We start from the raw sequence: 18,245 nt of genomic DNA on the forward strand, positions 1-18,245 counted from the left end.
CTAAGCAGGAAGAAAAACAGTAATCAGGACTGTATTTTGGCTTGGACTGTCTTCACAGGTTCTCCTGGGAGTGGAGTACAGGATTTGTGATAGCAAATCTAGAGTTTGGACAATTCTCATTTTCAGTTTTTAACTACTGCTGAGCACTTACTGCCTGTAATCTTTGGATGTAGGAGAGCTGGGAATGTCCTGGAAAACTATCCAAAAATACTACTGAATACTGCAGCTTAACCTGCCCTTCCACATAAAACATTAGAAATGTGAAAACTATGCTAATCGAAAAATGTAAAGCCCTTTCACTTTTACAACTATAAAACTTGAAAACTATTCCCTTAGATTAGGAGCAAACAGGCCACAAAACATATGCAACTCTTCAATAATCTACTTCATAGTTAAAAACAAAACAAACAAAAAACACAAACAGGAAGTCCAAAGAATGATTTAATATTTTCTGTACGAAAATGAATAGTATTGAAATTAGGATCCATTAGCCCTTTCTTAAATCTTCCAGATTTTCATGAGACTGGATATGTTGAATGGCTAAAAACAGGTGTAGCCCTAGTAGCAAACCAATCCACCTGGTCCTTTTTGATCAAGATTTTCAAAAGGGACAAGTGACTTCAGTTCAAGTGAGTGCTTTCTGTAAATGAGCTACTTTAAAGAATGAGGATTGCAGAAATCACTTGCACCTCTGAACACCTTTGCTTTAACAGCAGATTTAAAAATAAACCTGCTTCTGCTCCCTTTGCAAATCCAAGTTTGTAAGGTGCTTGAGAGTGTAAATCCAGGAAGGGCTGCCGCCACCAGTACTTGGACTGTATCTACAACATGCAGTACAGAGCTGAATCTGAAAGGCAACTACATGTAGTTGGATTATGAGATCTATTTTACTTAACAATGTAGACTTCTGATCAACAGTTAAAGAAATTCCCTGCTGAGTTTTCAAGAAATAAAGAGCAATTAGTAACTTGTGACAGGGAGAGATGCAGATGAGTACAAAGGTGGGAGGTAATCACTCAAGATGCTAGACTCTTACAACCAAGAAGTTGCAGGGCGTGCAGTTTTCTGCTATTCTGAAGTCTTCTTTCCAAATACACACCCATGTTGTATTTAAAAAGACGGTTAAAATCCATCCAACCAACCAAATCCTACTTATGCCACTCAAGCAGTGAACATTTGGGTAACCTCACACCAAATGTACGACCAGAATTAACCCTGTATATGGCCATTAGGCACATGGCAAGAGATCACAGCCACCAGACAGTTCAAGGTTTCTCCAGTTGCTGTTTCCAGTGGCACAGGTCTGTAATTTCAAACGAAACTGATAGACTTGAGGGAAAAAAATCAATGATACCCACTTGAAAAAGGGAGCTATCCCTGTGCAAACAATAACAAATGCAATACACCTACCCTCTCCTCAAGACTGTATTGAAAATAACTAAACTGGTCCAACCCTGCTTGACAGCAAGTGGTGATATCGCTCAGGGTGATTTTGCTATCTATTAAAATGATAACTTAAGAAAATGAAAACAAAACCTGAGAGAAGGCTGTCCCACCTGGGCCTGTTCCAGTACTAGCTAGCAATCCATATGCCCTTGGACAGATGACTATTTGGTCCTGTAATCAAAATGATGGGTATTTTGACAGTTGAAACACCTTTATCAGACACTCTCTGTCGCTTCTAGGCCTTCTGGTCACTGGTGGAGTGCTGAGCATTTAAAGAGACGCTGTCAAGCGTGCCTATTCTTCTTTGCCAACAATCCCATGATAATTGCTTCAGAATTTGGGTATGTGGCAGTCTTTTTTCCAGCCATCTGTTTCCCTACCCCACATCTCTGGTTCAAAGTTTTTTCCTCCACTTTTGTAACTGGCATGAAGGTCACAGAAAAGAAAATGGTAGGGACAAATGTTGAGTAAGTTTTTCAGAGGGCTTGACTTTTAGGACTACCTCTCAAAAGTCCCCTTTTAAAAAAAGACACCAAAGCAAACAGGATTGTGTCTAACTAACTTCTACAAAATTGCTGGTTTCACAGGAGGAGGAAAATATGGCTACTGTGCTACTCAGCATTAGGGTGAAGCACCATCTAAATTCCAGTAAAGTTAGGGATTTCACCTAGCTCATATCAGCAAGCACACCCCCATCCTTCTACAACGTCCTTGCTGTCAAGCTTGATGCTATCAGTATTCTTCTCACTGAACATAGGGCCTCCATGCCTCATCATGAGCTCTGTAGCCATCTTCACAAAAGCCTCCTCCACGTTGCTGGAGTCTTTTGCAGAGGTCTCTATGGCACAGATGATATTATCATAGTGTTCAGCCAGATTCTGAGCTTCTTCCAGCTGAACCTCTCGAAGGTCACTTAGGTCTGACTTATTTCCTGGAAGAAAAAGAAAAACAAACAGAGAAATTTATAATGACTATTTGTGCCAGGGCATAAGGTTCTCAGGTTTTCCAGAGATTTCCATTCTTGGAGATTCAGAAAATCCAACTGAAAAGGCCCTGATCAACCTGACGTTAGCCTTGCCTTGAGTAGGAGGTTGGACTAGGTCATGTATTTCTGTATGATTCATATGTAGAACAGAAAAAGTCAACAACCAAGGTGAGAGAACTGGAGAGCAACGGCTGTAGACTGTAAAGGAGGAAATATCAAAGCTAAAACCATTCTGTGAGGAAAGAAAAGGAAGACAATGTGAAAACAACAGCAGTCTTCTGGCTCCCAGGGAAATCTAGAACACTGAAGGTACACTAGCAGGTCTACAAGCCCTGAGAACGGTGTCTCACTCAGAAACATTGCGGCTGGGAGGCAGAATTTCCAAGAGAACTGATGAATTCTGGCTGCCCGGAAGTCCTTCCAAAATCCCCAGTCCGTGAAGTATGTGGGTGTCCCAGTCCCCTAAAAAATGTCTGCTCGATATCATGGAGCTTCCTGCCCCGGAAACCTTACGATTCTAATCACTAGAACAGCTCCATAGCAGCTCTGCCTCAAAACCTGGAAATCTTGGGTAATCAGTCCTCCACTAAGTGAGCACAAAGTGTGGCTTCCAAGCTGGCTTCTGATACAAAGCTGCCTAATTCTTAACAGAACTTCATTCAAGCAGATAGGCATCTTAAAAACATTTGTCTCATGCATCAGCATTTCCTGATTAAAAAATAAAAAACTTGGAAAATTTCCAATCAGCTCTATTACGTACATCTTAACTTCAAACAAAGCCAAAACTTTTAACCATCTTAATGAGTATTGCAACTAAGTACATTGCACAGTACCCTGTAGTGCTGGTATTAATATTTTTATTCTGAGACTTGAACTTACCAATCAGTAACTGTACTATGTTGGAACCAGCATACTTTCTCACATCCTCGATCCAGCGAGGAATGGACAAGAAAGAGCCTCTCTTGCTGATATCATAGGCTAGGATTGCTCCGTTGGCGCTGCGGTAATAACTCTGCGTGATAGTTCGGAATCTCTCCTGGCCAGCTGTGTCCCAGATCTGCAACTAAATAAAACAAAGCATGCAATGAGATACTGGCCAGTAAAGGTTTCAGTATATATTAAGTTTTCTTGAATCAAAAGCTAGGACTTGATTGAATAGCCTTGTTATAATAACCTTATCTCCCTTATAGGTAAAATATATTGTGGCATTACATTTCTCTAGTCCTTTGATCATGATTTAAGGACAGCAATGTACACTGGAGAACTTTTTTTTTTGCTTTTGGCTGCTTAAATTTCTATTTGCATTGAGATGTTTTGGCGAGCTGCAGACAAGCTCTGATGCATCCTTCTGTGGCAGATCACGAAGTTATCACTTTGGTGTGCCCAGCCCTATCCCTTTGTCACTTTCTCTAGCAGAGTTATGAAAACAAGACCAGAGCCAAAACACTCCAGTTCATCTTCTGGTGTGTTACTGAAACTACAGGTGGGCTTTCACTAGCACACTGGCTGAAGTACTGACAGAGTCTTGCCAGATCTGCTACAGAGGCAGTAACAACTGAAGTAGGCGGCGGTAGTATCACCTGAGAGCACCAAGGTTATTTGATAAGGAAATGAGAGACAAATAAAACAATATATATATAGAATACATAAAATCTATAAAAGAAGGCATAAAAGAACGTATAAAAGAAATGCCAACATTTCTAGGTTCCAACAGTCAGTCAAACATCTAGACTTTTAGCCTCCTGACAGCTTTTAGGTGCAAGAACAGACTGCATCTGGGAAGGAAGAAGAAATGCCCAGCTCATGTACTTTTGCCTAAATCTAGGCACCTAACAACTATGAGTTTAGTATCAGGTTTTGAGTTCCCAGTACCAGATGTTCCAGAGGAAGAAGCCAAATAATTGAGAGTGGACAAACACAATATCCTGTTAGTAGGGAAAATTTCTTTTCAAATCCTGTTGTTTTGCGGGTTGTCTGATGTCCTGGAACACGATGGTTTACGTCGCAGGAGCTTCTAAAGTACCTGTAGACGTTCTCATTCTCCATACAAATCACTAATCTGTTCTGAATCCTTCACAGCTCTTGGCTTCAATATATAGTAATAATGAAACCAAAGATTTTTCTTTATAATTTTACATTTTCTGTCCTTCTATTTCACTTCCCTTTTTTCCTTCTTTTCCCAAGTGATAAATGAGAGACCATTTGCGTGTACAATTCAGTATATTCTGCATCTCCTCTTAAATGAGACAGGACATAAGCACACACTCTTGGGTGTTTTAATCTTTCCATATTGTGGACGTGCTACTTATTTGTTTCCCTCTCTCCAAACCTCTTTCTTATAAAGAACTGACTACAACTTAACTTCAGTGATGTTTTATACCAAATAATACAGAACCATTTCCATTTATTTCTTCTGCACATTAGTATTTTGTTTCCATGATCTGACTCTGCTGCACGTTTGAGCAGAAACTTTCACTTTGAAAAAGGCTGTACTGATCAGATCGCTTCCTGTGCTAACTAGCATTTAGATCCCAAATAATACATATACAGCTTAAAAGGAATCAATCCAATGGAAAAAGTACTTCTTACCAGTTTTCTCAGTGAAGGAGAAGGGACTGTAATGGACTCAGAAAATGGGAAGGAGAAGGGACTGTAATGGACTCAGAAAATGGGAAACAACAAAACAATGCTTATTAATGGAACAGTTAATGATCTAGAGCAGACAACAGACAATCACTGAGACTAGGAAGTTAATAGTAGGCTTTTGATGTTCTCTGCACTCAAGCCTCCCACTAGACGTTTGTGTCCTTTATGCAGTTTTAAATCTCAGCATTTGTTTAGGTCAAGTGCAAAATAAAGCTAATGGTGATTACCCAACTCCTGGGACAGGTCTGAGATACTGTGCGTATAGAAGATTTATACAATTTTTAAATTTAAAAAATATTTTAGCTTACACTTTTCACATGGAATAAAAAAAAAAGTGATTTACCTGTAGAGTGACTGAGCAAGCTAGTCTTGGGACTTATGCTCTACGCTGGATTTTGAAAACCTCTATAAATGTACCTTCCATAGAATCACAGAATCATTGAAGTTGGGACAGATTTTGGGAGGTGAGAAAGCCAACTGCCTGCTCAAAGTGAGATAAAATCTTAATTTTTCCAGGAGGACTTCCTCCATCATTTTCCCAGAGACCAAAATGAATCTGACCAGCTTGCAGTTCCTAGCATTTCTTGCTCTTTCTGAAGATAAGTATGGTATTTGTATTTCTCTGGTCCTCCCAAACCTCCACAGGCTGTCAACAGTGATAGAGCAACCTCACAGTGACACTAGGAAGTTCTTACAGCACTCCCAGACATTTTTTACTCAAGTTTTTATGTCTGTGCGTTCACAGGACTAAATGTACAAAGTTGCTGAAGCCCTGAGCATCCTTCTGGGAACAGCACAGACCACAGACAGGCTTCACCTTCTGAGGAGCTCAAGCAGCAGTCTTCCTCCAAGGCAACATCCTCCAGGTAGGCTCTTTCCCTTGGAAGTTTAAAGTTCATGCTCCCTAATTGTCACTTCTCTTTTATGTAAGGACTCAGAATCATTTAGCTTTTTACAAGATCTTCAGTTTGTTGTGTTTTTGCTTTCAATGCTGAGACTACAGTATGTGTTAGACGTTATGTCGTGTGACATAACCCATAAGCAGATACTTTGCAAACATAGATACCAAATGACACACCTGTTTGTTACTGCTCCCGTCACTTCTGCTGGCAGGAGCCAGGTAAGCGATCACTGTTTCAAGCAAAGTCAGTCAAATAACGACATGGTTTAATGACTTGCTTAAGCAAAACTAAGGCCACACTGTCATCAAAGACTTGCCATCCCAGCTGCATATCCTTGTCCTCTCTCTGCACTGATACTAGGAGCTGTTAATCTGATTCACTGTACACCTTCATTCACAGATTTAACTGAAAAATAAGGATTTTTCTTCTGTTTGAAGAGCTAGCACTAATTACACAGCCATTTGGTACTGAAAGCATGCAAGTTGCACCTTCCTGGGGCAACTACCCTTTACAGCAATGGCAAAACCATCTTGGACCAATCCCAAATATGCCTGTTCTGTTTAACTTGTTGCTGAAGGTGGGTGTGAACCAATCCAATAACCTTGTCTCTCCACTAAACTATTTACAAGCATGTAACTCTTGACAAGATACAGCAATTGCAAATTCTTTGAAAAAAATATAGGCTCGATATTTCTCGTTTAAAAGTTCTTTAGTACAAGTTAGATGTAAATACCAAAACAATACCAAATAAACTGTACTAGCCACAGGTTGCAAAAATAGATATAAATGTGTCATATACTGCATATGTGATATGAGGTTCTTAAGTATTTACTTCCTCGATTTAAGTGCTTGAGCTTTGTAAATAGTGTGATGAAAAGCCACATGTCACTTAGCAACTTTAACTGTTTTTAAGCAATTCCCGGTTTTGTAATCACCTTGGCAGCAGCTCTGGTGTAAGAAAGACAATGAGAAGTTGGATTGCTGGAGAATTGTGTTAAATTCAACTGAGGACACTGAGAGAACACACCTATGAAATGAGAGACTGGTAGGAGGCTTTTAGAGAGACCATCTCCAGTAACTAACAAAGACAGGATAAAGAACAGATAAGCACCCATTGTTCAGAAGGCCAGAACAGAATACCCTAAATGAACTAAGACAAGAAGCTACCTTTCTTGTGCTAGTTGTTTCACTATTGAATGCCCACTTTACTACAGAAGCTGGTTATTTTGGTCTGCTTTTAGCTTTGAAATTTTTGGACACCAGAGCTCTTAGCACTGGCTGGTACTGAATAGCAAAGTGCTAAACCTGCTATGAACTCCTGTACGATTTTTCAGGACCGTATAATCACTGTGGAATCAAAGCTTTCCATAAGCACATTAGACAAAGTCTTGAACGTTTTTTGTACTTTTTTCATCTTTTCTTGTTGGAAAGGAGCACGCACAGAATGTATGCCATTCATTCCTTGCAATGATGTGGGCTGGGGACTGACTGGCTGGGGAGCAACTGTGCTGAAAAGGCCCTGGGGGTCTTTGCAGACAGCAAGCTGAGCTGGCGCCAGCAGCGTGCCCAGGCAGCAAAGGAGGCTGGCAGCATCCTGAGCTGTATGGACAGCAGTGAAGCCAGTTGATCAAGAACAGTGAATTATTCCCCTTTACTCAGCACATACTAGATCTCAACTAAAATACGCTGTCCAGTTTTGGGTCCCCAGCACAGGAAACACATTAAAGAACTAGAGCAAGTTGAGTGGAAGGCTGTCAAGATAGTCAGATAACTGGACTACATACTCTATGAGAAGAGGCTGAGGGAACCAGGCTTATTCAGCATGGGAACAGGACTGAGATCACCTATTAGCTGCTGTCCAGTACCGATGGAGAGGCCATCAAGAAGCCTGAGCGAGGCTCTTCACAGTGGCACGTGGTGGGAGGATGAGAGACAGCAGACAAAAATTGAACCAGGAAATATTTCAACTTGATGTGAGGAAAAGATTTTTCACTATGAGGACAGTGGAGCATGTTGTCTAGAGGTCTTGCAGTCTCCATTCCTGGAGGTTTTCAAGGCCAGACTGGATAAAGCCCTAAGCAACCTGGTCTGTTCTCCCAGCTGACTGGTTCAAGTAGGAGGTTGGATGGAAACCTGAAGTCCTTTCAACCTGAAATACTCTGTGATTCTATTACTTCAGATTTTAAAATATGTATATATCCGCATGAAAATAAGTAATTGCAGGCTATCATGTTTGAGAAAGCAAGTTCAAAGAGGTGTGCTTCAAAGAGGGTTGGCACTGTCAACTCTCATGATCTGAGAGCACATGCATTGGATCCCTGTACAGCTACTGAGAAAACACTAGGCAAAAATATATGTAAGCATTCCATATATTTATGTATATGTCCATGCTTGTTGGATAGCCATGAATGGTAAAATAAGCCAAATATTTTGTGGGCACTTTGGACTTTGTGTGCATACGCCAATAGTTTTCAGATTTTATAGTATTTGAACTGTTTATTTGATCCATCAGTGTGCACAGGTCTCATATATCTGAACCAAGTCTGCATGGTGCTGTGGAACTGTACATAGACAGCCATTTTATGAGATCTGTGCAATTACTTTATGAACCTGGTTGTCTGATGACTAAAAACTCTTCACAAGTGTGTTGCCTTAACTAACAAGCGCACACATTCACAGTATGTGAGGAGCGAGGATAGGGAAGCCACATGTAGCTACAAACTCCAGCAAATCATACATGCCCTTAAATCAGAAGGTGGTGAGATGTAAGATGGTTCTCTGGCAGGTCATTCTTGGTTGTCTGATCAGACTCAAAGAAAGCAGAGTTTCAACCACAGAAATTGACAGTGTTGAAAATGGTGAGTGACAGACTGACCAAAGAGCATAGAAAATGAATATTATCAAATGTTTTCATGCAGACTCACTCATCTCACATTGATAAACATAGTTTATCAACGGTTAATGCTTAACAAATGGCCTCGAGATACTTTAAATAATTTCTCCCCCTCCCTCACTTCCTACATAATTTATTAAGTACTTTCCTGATTCTTCTAGAGAAGCACAGAAGTTCAGGTCTACCTTTGTTTGTGAAGCAGTATTAATAATCACTAAGTATATACTGTAGCTGGTAACTTCCATTACAAATATAAAAATGTCACTCTTGTACTATGAATTCTTCAAACTATAGCAGCTTTGATAGAATTCCCCTGAACTGAAATGGTGGACGCAAAGACTCTGCTAAATAATTCTACACCAACTGACCATCGGGTCATCTCAAATGAGAAACAATAATATACACTTCTGCACACTGGCAAATCACAACACTTACTCCTAAGAAGTCTTACTGAAATGATCCTGCAACTTAATCTATACAACCTTTGCCAAAAGCAACAAAACCGAGCTCTGGAAAGCAGTGTATTTAAACTAACATTCATAGACAGAACAGTTCGGATAAACTGATCCATTTGATTGTTTCCTCTACAAAATGTTCTGAGAATAAGGAATCCCTGTTTGCTGAGAATTCAGCATTCTTGTTTGCTCTCTTGTTCTGAGCGTCAAAGTAGTTGACAAGAGAGCTACGCTTTCCTCTAGATATCAAAGATCACTGCTTCCATGTAATAACCAATTGCTTTATTTGTGTTTGCTTAGCAATGTTGATAAACGTAACTTTGTTTTCTTTTTCTTCCTTTTGTTTTCCTTTTATTCCTGTCTTTTTTTTTTTGTCTTTTTCCCCAAATATGTGTATTTCTTATTTTTCTCCCTTTTACCTTATCTGATACCATTCATGATAAATCTGGGGCTTGTTTGGAGTTGACCCTCCAATCAGTCCAGAGTCATGACAGCTAACAAATCATGATTTTATATTATTTGCAATCTGGCCAGGTAATGAATGACACATTACATTCTGAAAATTTTACAGCCATGAAGCCTGAATAAAAGCCCAGAACCTTAATATCACACAGGCTCAGAAAGCTTGTAAATTAAAGAGTGCTGTGGTACATAAAGAAATAATTGTTATAAAAGGAATGTGTGTGTTTTCAAAGGTTCTCTCCTGCTACTTTCTTAAAGATATGGTAAGAGAGAGAAAAACAACAGCATAAACAAAAAAAAAGTCACTGTATATAAAACAATATAAAACAGCATCATAAAGTAGACATTAAAGATACCCTATAAATTTATCAGTTCACAAGGATGCTCATGAAAATAAAAGGAATGTTGTTGTTATTACTAGCCACAAGTCACGGACTTGGACTCAGGAATGTCCTTGCTTATCATTATGTAAAATCTTAGTTACACAGTTTTATAAATATCTTTTCCTACAGTGATAGAACAGTTACAAAACCGTTTTGTTCTTTTTGCCAGATTCTTTCTGTTGCTCAAAGAACATGGAATTATTTTATCAATAGGACTTTACTCACTATGCATTAAGTCAACAACCATGACTTTCGGGAACTGCAGTCTCTGTCCTGTAGGACTACGTCTGCTACGTAGGAGATAAGAGTGTAACACACCACAACTGCAAAACAGCATATACTACCGCATTTCTTGTTAATGATGATAAACTGCAGATATTTCATAAAGCTGAAGGGGAAAAATTCTGGATACATGCTGGTCAGAATCTGCCTTTGTGACAAAATCAAGGTGGTCATCACCAGTAGCTTTGACATTCAAGTTCCATTAAAACCCAGCCTGCCAGATCTACCAGCCTGCGTGGCTCCGTGCCACACGGCCTCCCTTTTAGTCCCATTGCCTCCAAGAGCCCGTGGCTCACAGAAGCCTGTCTCACTGACCACTGGCTCGGTATAATCCTACCGGTCAGTATTTCAAATTGCAGTTGGAAATCTGAAAGAAGGAACAAGAAGAGAAACAGATTGGATGGCACAGAGTTTACTTGTTCTTCCCCTCTGTTAGTGGTAAATCTCTGCAAATCTGGGTTAGCACATATTGGGGATGCTTACACTGCCAGTGCTTTATGTTTTATTACTCTAGAGAAAGCTTCTGTTATGAGGACTGTCCATGAATAGCTTCTTTCTCCAACAGTAACCTCCCTTTGCGTATGACGCTTAGTCAGCTTTCAGTAGCTGCTGGAGCACTTGTGTATGAAATGTCATTTGAGACACGTGAAAGACTACAGCTTTAAGATGCAAGGAAAGATTTACTTGAGTTAAAAATAAAAACAGAAAACCACAAGTTATTTGCAGAATCTTCACCTTTACTCCCCCAACATGCTTCTTTTCCCCTCTCCAGCAAAAATGCATCAAAATCAAGTTAAAATCCTTGTGCTCCAAATGTTGCAGAAACATAACTGTAATGAAAATATTGACAGTTTTACATAGAAAGAGACAGTAACACAATTAACCTTAGAATGTTTGTACGAATCTCAAAATAAGCTTCTGATTCATAGTTACTCAGTTATGTTGTAACACTACCCTCACCCTGTCTAAAAATGAAGTGTAGGCCACTGGGGACATGGAGCAAATAGTGTTCAAATGCTCCTTGGGACTTTTTTGTACACTCTGTTGGTCTGAAAGAACTTTTAAAGATGATCCAGTTATGAAAACTGGATTTTTCTCATTCTTGCACCACTAGCTAAACACAAAACAAGCCTTCTCATTCCTTATGAAGAATCTTGTCTTGAGTAGCATAAATCCATAACGAATCTGGAGAAGCGCTGGAAAATTGCCTGGCATGCGTTTGTACGGATCTTAACAGTAAAGCAAACTTGATTTGAGACACATCCTGAATGTATCACGATTTGAGGAAGCCCAGTTAACGATTTATCTGAAACACTTCTAAGCAAGTATGCCTCATGTGACTGACACAATGAGAAACAGCTCTTCCAGAGCACATGTACAGGCTTGTTTACTAACTGGTAAGGGTATGATCTGTTCAGATAGCTATAGTGCTTTTCCTAGAATCAGTATAAGCTACACCAAAATCAAACCTGTACAATGTGTCAGCTATACACACCTAATCGTACAAATCTGCCTACTTTGTAAGGGAGCCCACAAAAGTGTAACTTATTTTCTATTTCCTATAACACGCTGAACAAACCTGGCGAGATTAAATGCACTGCTAGAAATCTCAGTCCAAATGGAAAAGTCTGACTGGAATATAAACTTCACATACAATGCACACCTCGAGACCAAACAAAAAAAAAACACCTCTAAGCGAATGTTTTTATATTCTAGCTGTGGTCCTGACTCAGCAGCTAACAAAAATAACTACAAGGTACATCATCATCAGCAGTATTAGATTAACTTGTTTCAACTAATGCTTAAAGTAGTCTTCTTCAATCTGTGTATCCCTAATTTTTTAAATGGAAGTACAGGATAATCTAAAATAAACGGAAGCCTCAAGAGGCTTGCATCTTCTTATTTGCCATTTGTAAAATACTGGGAAATAATCCACAGGTTTTGTTACACTCAAGCCTCAGTATTGAGCATATGAAAAAGCACACCTGGGGAGATCCAGCCCTGGGCTAGTCCCGTCCTTGTCCTGAAGTGCCTAGCTGAGCCCCCTGGCACCAGGATCAGACACATTTGTCACTTTGTGTGTGCCTGGCATTTAAATTGAGCCAGGTTTCAACCTTAAAGGAGAAATCCCACTTCTAACTGCTCTCTTGCTGGAAAGCACAGAAGAGAAACTAATAGCACAATCTGAGATTCTTTTCCAACTGCTAACCTCAGCTAACCCCATATACAAAACGAAAAGGTAGAATACTACAAAGAAAGTGAACACCTTTCTAGGTGCGGAACCTGTAATCCTCTTCCTCTCCTGAGAGGTGAGCTTTCATTTCTTCCATTTTCTGCAACTTTCTCTGCTTAATATTCTGCTCACCTAAGTTAATTTATAAGGAAAAGACAACGGAGGACTTTGGCCCCTACTTTGGTAAATGCAGTCCAAAATTTAGCTGCAATTATCGTATTTCTTTATTATCTTTCCTCTCAAAAGCTTTTCAGTTTTACGATCTTTCCTGGGCAGTGACTGAATTAAGTTCTTTTTAGTCCCAGTGGGAGTAAGTAAAGATAGACACATGACTTCATTGTGGAGGGGACTGGTGAAGGGCTTTCTACCAGCAGCCCCCTACAAATTGCCGGGTGCTCCAGCCTTGCTTGCCCGCTGCCTGGTGATGCTTCTGTGCTCAGAGGCCAAGTCCACTGCGTGGCATTTGTGCCACAGAGCCTGGGGATAAAACTCACTATATATACATACGTATATATACAAAATATCCTTTTTCTAACCCTAACAATTTTCTCCAGCATGAGAAAAGCAGAAGTCAGATTTAGGGTTGATTTGTTCTGATCTGAGAACCGCAGAAGTTGCACTTTCTAAGACACCCTGTATAAAGTGCCTTAAGGCAACTTTTCAGCATGTCTCATCTAAAAAGCGTTCCCCAGCTTCTCTGAGGCTGCCAGTCCCACCGCCCTTCCTGCACACAGCGCAGCGCAGCCGGGGCTCTTTCTGCTCTGTAACTAAGCCCCCAGCAGCCTGGCTGAAGCGGGTGGCCCCGCAGCTCAGTACAACCCAGCCGAGCCTGTCCCGGGGTGCGGGTTTGCAGCCGGGCTTTCACCAGCGCCCCCGTGGTGCCAGTCAGGACCCAAGCGGCCCGGCAGCCGGCCCCACCGCTCCAAGAGAAGTTTTACGGGCCCGGCTCATCCTGTGCCGGGAAACAGCTGGGGAGGAGCGGAGCAGCCCTTCCTCCGGCCACGGCACGGCACGGCCGGCAGGCAGCGGGACGAGGGAGCGGGCCGGGCCGTGCCGGGCCGGGCCGTGCTGGGCTGGGCTCGGCTGCTCAACGGCCCCTCGGGGCTGCGCGGCCGGGGGCAGCCGGGGGGAGCGCTGGGGCCGCCGCTCACCTTCACCCGCTTGCCCTGGATCTCCAGGCTCTTCATGGTGAAGTCCACGCCGATGGTGCTGCCCTGGCGCTCGGCGAAGGCCCCGGTTTTGAAGCGCTGCACCAGGCAGGTCTTGCCCACGCTGGCGTCCCCGATGAGCACCAGCTTGAAGAGGAAGTCGTAGCCCTCCTCCGGGTCGGCCCCGCCGCCGCCACCGGGCCCCGCGGGCGCCGGCCCGGGCATGGCGCCGCCGCCCCCGGCCTGCCGCCCGCCCAGCCGGGCTCTGCGCAGCGCAGCGCCGCCGCCCCCCGCCGGGCTGAGCCGGGGCCCGCCTCCCGGCCGCCTCCCGGCCGCCTCCGCCCGGCGCCTGCGGGCCCTGCCCGCCCGCCGCCTCCCCTCGCAACCCCGCGGGCCGGGCGTTGGTGCCGGCGGCACAATGCCCCGCGGGGCGAGGCGCGGGGCGAGGCGCCGGCCTCGGCCGTGCTGCGGAGCCGCCGCCGCCGGCCCCGCAGCCGTGCGGAGTCCCGTGTGTGCAAGCTGTTGTTTACATCCTCGTCGGAGCGGCGTTGTCCCGATACGTGCTCGCTGAGATGTGTTACCCCTACTGACACACCGAAATAAACAGGTGCAGGGGCACCATGAAGTCATCCAGGAAGTGCAGCTCGTTTGCCTCGTTGGCTGTTTCATTTTTAGGTCTGAGCTAGGGTGTGGTTTGTTTCCAGAGTCGCAGTCCAAGGCTCAGGGCTATGGTTTTTCACCCTTGCGAGGTGCTGTGCTGCTCTGACGCAGCTTTGTCAACATGGTGCTATGTGTCCTACATATGCCAATGTGCATGTGTGATAATACATTGCATCACAGCATGGTTTTGTGTATTGGGAGAAATGTATCAGCAATCTGGGATTGTGTTTTAACTGCTGCCTATGTAATCTACAGAATGAGCTGCTGTTTAATAGATACTCTTTCAGATTACGTGGTGAGTCAAGATGCTAATAAAAATCGGCTTTACTAGTAAATACTTTGACACAGCATATCTTGCTAGTGTGCTCTTTGTAAAAGTGATTTGCTAATTTCCACCCTCAGTATGAAACGACAAAATTGTGAAATGGAACAATTGAATAATAGCATTTCTGAGAGCAAGAGTTAAATTTTCCCATAGGTAGCTGTGCAGGAGGAGGACTGGTTTGTGACTGAGCTAGCACAGGCCAACCAGGCCAGCTTGTTTTTGAATTATGATGAATCAATGGATTTTGGGGTGGGTTCGTTATGTTTCCTTTTCAGGTCTCCATATATATATTTGGTGATCCATGGTAACCTTCCAGCAAGAGCAGACACATGAGTACTTGGGCTGGAAAAATGGCTGTTTCTGGTAGTCTGAAACTGTGAATTATACCGGCCGCTGAATTCTAGAATACTGATGAACCAGGACAGAAAGTGTTAAAGAGGAAATAAGACATCGCTGTACATATGCTGTCATGTTAATAAGCACTTTTAAAGTTTTCAGTATCGGAGCAAAGCACATCAGAGAACTTAGATTATTTAGGAGAAAACAATTCTAGAGATGTTAGCCTTAATATTTAGAATTAACTGTATGATCTCAATTTAGTGGAAAGATAAAGGTACTACTTCCATGAAGATAATTACACAACCAGGTATTCCACTATCCTTGCTATAAATCATTACATCTTCTTTGCATTAATTGTCATTGTTGCTTCTTATCTTCATTAGCTTTTAAAAGCAATTAAAACAAGGAATTCCCCAAACGCAATGTGCTGACTTATGTTTTCTATTGCTACACGTGTGAGGGATCTTTCATTCCTTCAAGTTGTGAAAACTGCATAGGATGGTTTGAATGTTGAAATGCTTGTCTTTGGTTAATTCCCAGACTCCACTGGGGATTAACACCTGTTTCATGGAAAGCTAAGGAAAACCAACATGGGTTTGAGTCCATTTCTGTTTATCAATGCAGTTCTGTTTATCAGAGCAGTGACAGAAAACAGTATCAGAACATGGTGGAAGGACCCCTGTACTGATCACAGCTCCTTTTCTCTCAGCTAATTCAGTTCAACAAAAAGTTAGATTTTTCAGGTCTAATAAAGAGGTTGGTCTGCAAAACCTTTGCTGTAGGTGTAAGATTGCTTGCAATTTCCACATTTGATAGCGGAATTTGGTTGGTGAGACTGTATTATATTTCAAAGCAGCTGCTTGAGATTTGAAGTTACAAAACAAATTATTTTCTGACCTTCTAAATGAATCTGTATGGTGACCTTATATCAAACACTGGGTAGGGGTGGGGGGACAGGGATAAGTCTTAAAATACGACCCAGTCTTCTGCAGCACAGTTTGAAGGAGCAGCAGGGAAGGGTTCAAAGAGCATTATGTAACTATGCAATGACTTACTGAGTTTATAGACTACTGTAATTCTAGAAAGTAACAAGCATTCATTCTTAATAACTTCCAGTAGGGATATATAACAATTGCCAAAATTGTTCATGAAAACCAAGATAACTAGAATTATAGCTTTGGTTGGTATGTTGTTTATACTTTGTTCCAAGATAAATTTTTCAATGGAGTTCAACCTTTCCTTCTTGCATTTATAATGGAGGGACATTGTTTATGTGTTAACACTCCTTAAGAGGTACAAACTTTAGTTGGTCAAGCTTTGGTTAAAAGAATGTTTGAACATCTCTATTTCTTGGCAGCTTTATAGCCTGCCAATTTTATAGCTGAGTGAGGATGGATGGATTGGTTTCTTGAAGACATGAAAAGCAATGAAATATTGTACTTTCTGGTATAAGCAGTATCTGCTAAATAGTTAAATATTCAATTTTATAATAATAGACATAATAAATATAAATTATACAATAAGAACTACTTGTTACTTTTTTAAAGTCAAAAATTCTGTTCCCCTACTCACCATTACCCGACATGGCCCCATACTTTTGATGCATAAATTTTGATTGTTCATATTAAATCATACATATTTTGTTACTCTTGAGTATATTTTATGAAGCCAAACTTCCTCTTCCCATCTTGTAATAATTTTGTTACTGATATTATTTGAGATGAAATACTTTAATCTTTCAAAGTTTATCAGTGTTTATAATCATGTGGGCTCTGGCTATGCACTTCTAGACAGTGTCTCAGGTTATCTTGGAGGTGTCTCAGATTTTGATTTACAGGTAGGGTTTTCTGAGTCTTCTGAGCAATGGAACCTTCAGTATTATGGGCTGTGTTCTTATACAAAAATGGATTGTTTTGAATCTTAGCCAGAAGAATTTTGTGATAATATACTGTTTAGTAATTCAGTCTAAAATGAAGGAGATGCTAAATTAAGCATATTTGTATCCAGATTTTTTTTTTAAAGTTTAGCAGTTTCTGATGTTTGCCAGTTAAAATGTTAGTAGATTTACTTTTATTTAGTTTATTTTGTTAGTTCTAAAGCCTTTCCAAAAAAAAAAAAAGATTTAAGAATGTTTTAGACTGTTTAATGTTAGCAAGAGAGACAAAATTTTGTTCTCTCTCTAATAGGATGGAGACCTTTTGCTTTATTTGCAGAGGGACAAGACAAATAGTTATCTCGAGGACTGTCACTAGTCAGATATTCCTGCTGTATGTGACAGCCTCTGTTTTTCCAAATCTGTGCCTGTATTGTAGGAGAAATAATTAGGGAACAGCATAGAGATAGACATGCTCTTTAAGGTAATGGTGATAATCATGATTAATTGGGAAGCCCCACAGTTTAAGAATGGATTTGTCCTGAAGAGTCCTTTTGCCACACTACCGTTTGTCCCCCAAAACTGCAGTGGTTCCAGCAGCAGGAAGACTCCTGGAGTCTTGAAAAATGATGCCTCTTAGACCTCATATCGGTAGTGGCCTGTTCTAGAAGAAATTTTGCTTCTGCCTGGTGTTCTCTTACTGTAGTGGCAGTGAAACTGCCAAGTTGTAAGGAAGTTGCTGACCAACAAACAGGAAAGAATTTGAGGTCTGAAACTCCTCCAGCCAAGGTTTTTAATGTTCTCCTTGTAAGCCTGCAGAGCCTAACCTTGCTCTGAGAACATGCTCAGCGTCTCCATGCGTGATTCCTAGCGATGAAGTAACTTCTGTTATGCAGCTGCTAGGCAAAGCGTACAACTTTGTCATATGTGATGTGCTTGTTACCCAAAGTGAGTGTTGAATTTGCAATCAACCAAGCTTCAGAACAAGCTAGTAATAACAAAATTTAATTGCTTTCACATGTTTTTTGAAGTTACTTGTTATGAGTATTAGAAGCCATAAGCTATTTCCAGTTCCTTTTGGGTGACTCAGTTGTAGAGAGTGGATTCATTGTCATTTGAAATACTGTATTCATATACATAGCTTAATCGTCTGTATGAATGCAATGCAAATTCTCCTCCTCTTAGTTTCTAAAGGCTTTTATCAATCTTAGTC

At 41.3% G+C, this 18,245-nt stretch overlaps 1 protein-coding gene across 2 annotated transcripts; it reads right to left on the reverse strand.

The window, feature by feature from the left end:
* Nucleotides 1–423: 423 nt before the first annotated feature.
* On the reverse strand, nt 424–14,105 carry RAB43 (RAB43, member RAS oncogene family). Of its 2 annotated transcripts, none has more exons than XM_035558420.2 (3): nt 13,839–14,105; nt 3,311–3,494; nt 424–2,377 (listed from the first exon to the last, which is right to left on the reverse strand). In XM_035558420.2, the coding sequence occupies exons 1-3, from the start codon at nt 14,058–14,060 to the stop codon at nt 2,124–2,126; spliced, it is 660 nt and encodes a 219-aa protein (XP_035414313.1). In that variant the 5' UTR covers nt 14,061–14,105; the 3' UTR covers nt 424–2,123. The 2 variants fall into 2 exon arrangements, with proteins under 2 accessions (XP_035414313.1, XP_035414314.1); XM_035558421.2 differs by having other exon boundaries at nt 3,311–3,488; nt 13,839–14,102.
* Nucleotides 14,106–18,245: the final 4,140 nt, after the last annotated feature.

The sequence above is a fragment of the Cygnus atratus genome, chromosome 10 (assembly GCF_013377495.2).
Source record: "Cygnus atratus isolate AKBS03 ecotype Queensland, Australia chromosome 10, CAtr_DNAZoo_HiC_assembly, whole genome shotgun sequence".
In the NCBI taxonomy this organism is placed as follows: Eukaryota; Metazoa; Chordata; class Aves; order Anseriformes; family Anatidae; genus Cygnus; species Cygnus atratus.

Excerpts from the sequence above, each read along its gene's own strand:
- RAB43 (XM_035558420.2), bottom strand. The coding sequence starts at position 14,060 with ATGCCCGGGCCGGCGCCCGCGGGGCCCGGTGGCGGCGGCGGGGCCGAC. Across the intron at positions 3,495-13,838 it reads TCCAGGGCAAGCGGGTGAAG|TTGCAGATCTGGGACACAGC; the intron begins GTGAGCGGCGGC and ends TGTTTTATTTAG. Across the intron at positions 2,378-3,310 it reads CATAGTACAGTTACTGATTG|GAAATAAGTCAGACCTAAGT; the intron begins GTAAGTTCAAGT and ends TTTTTCTTCCAG.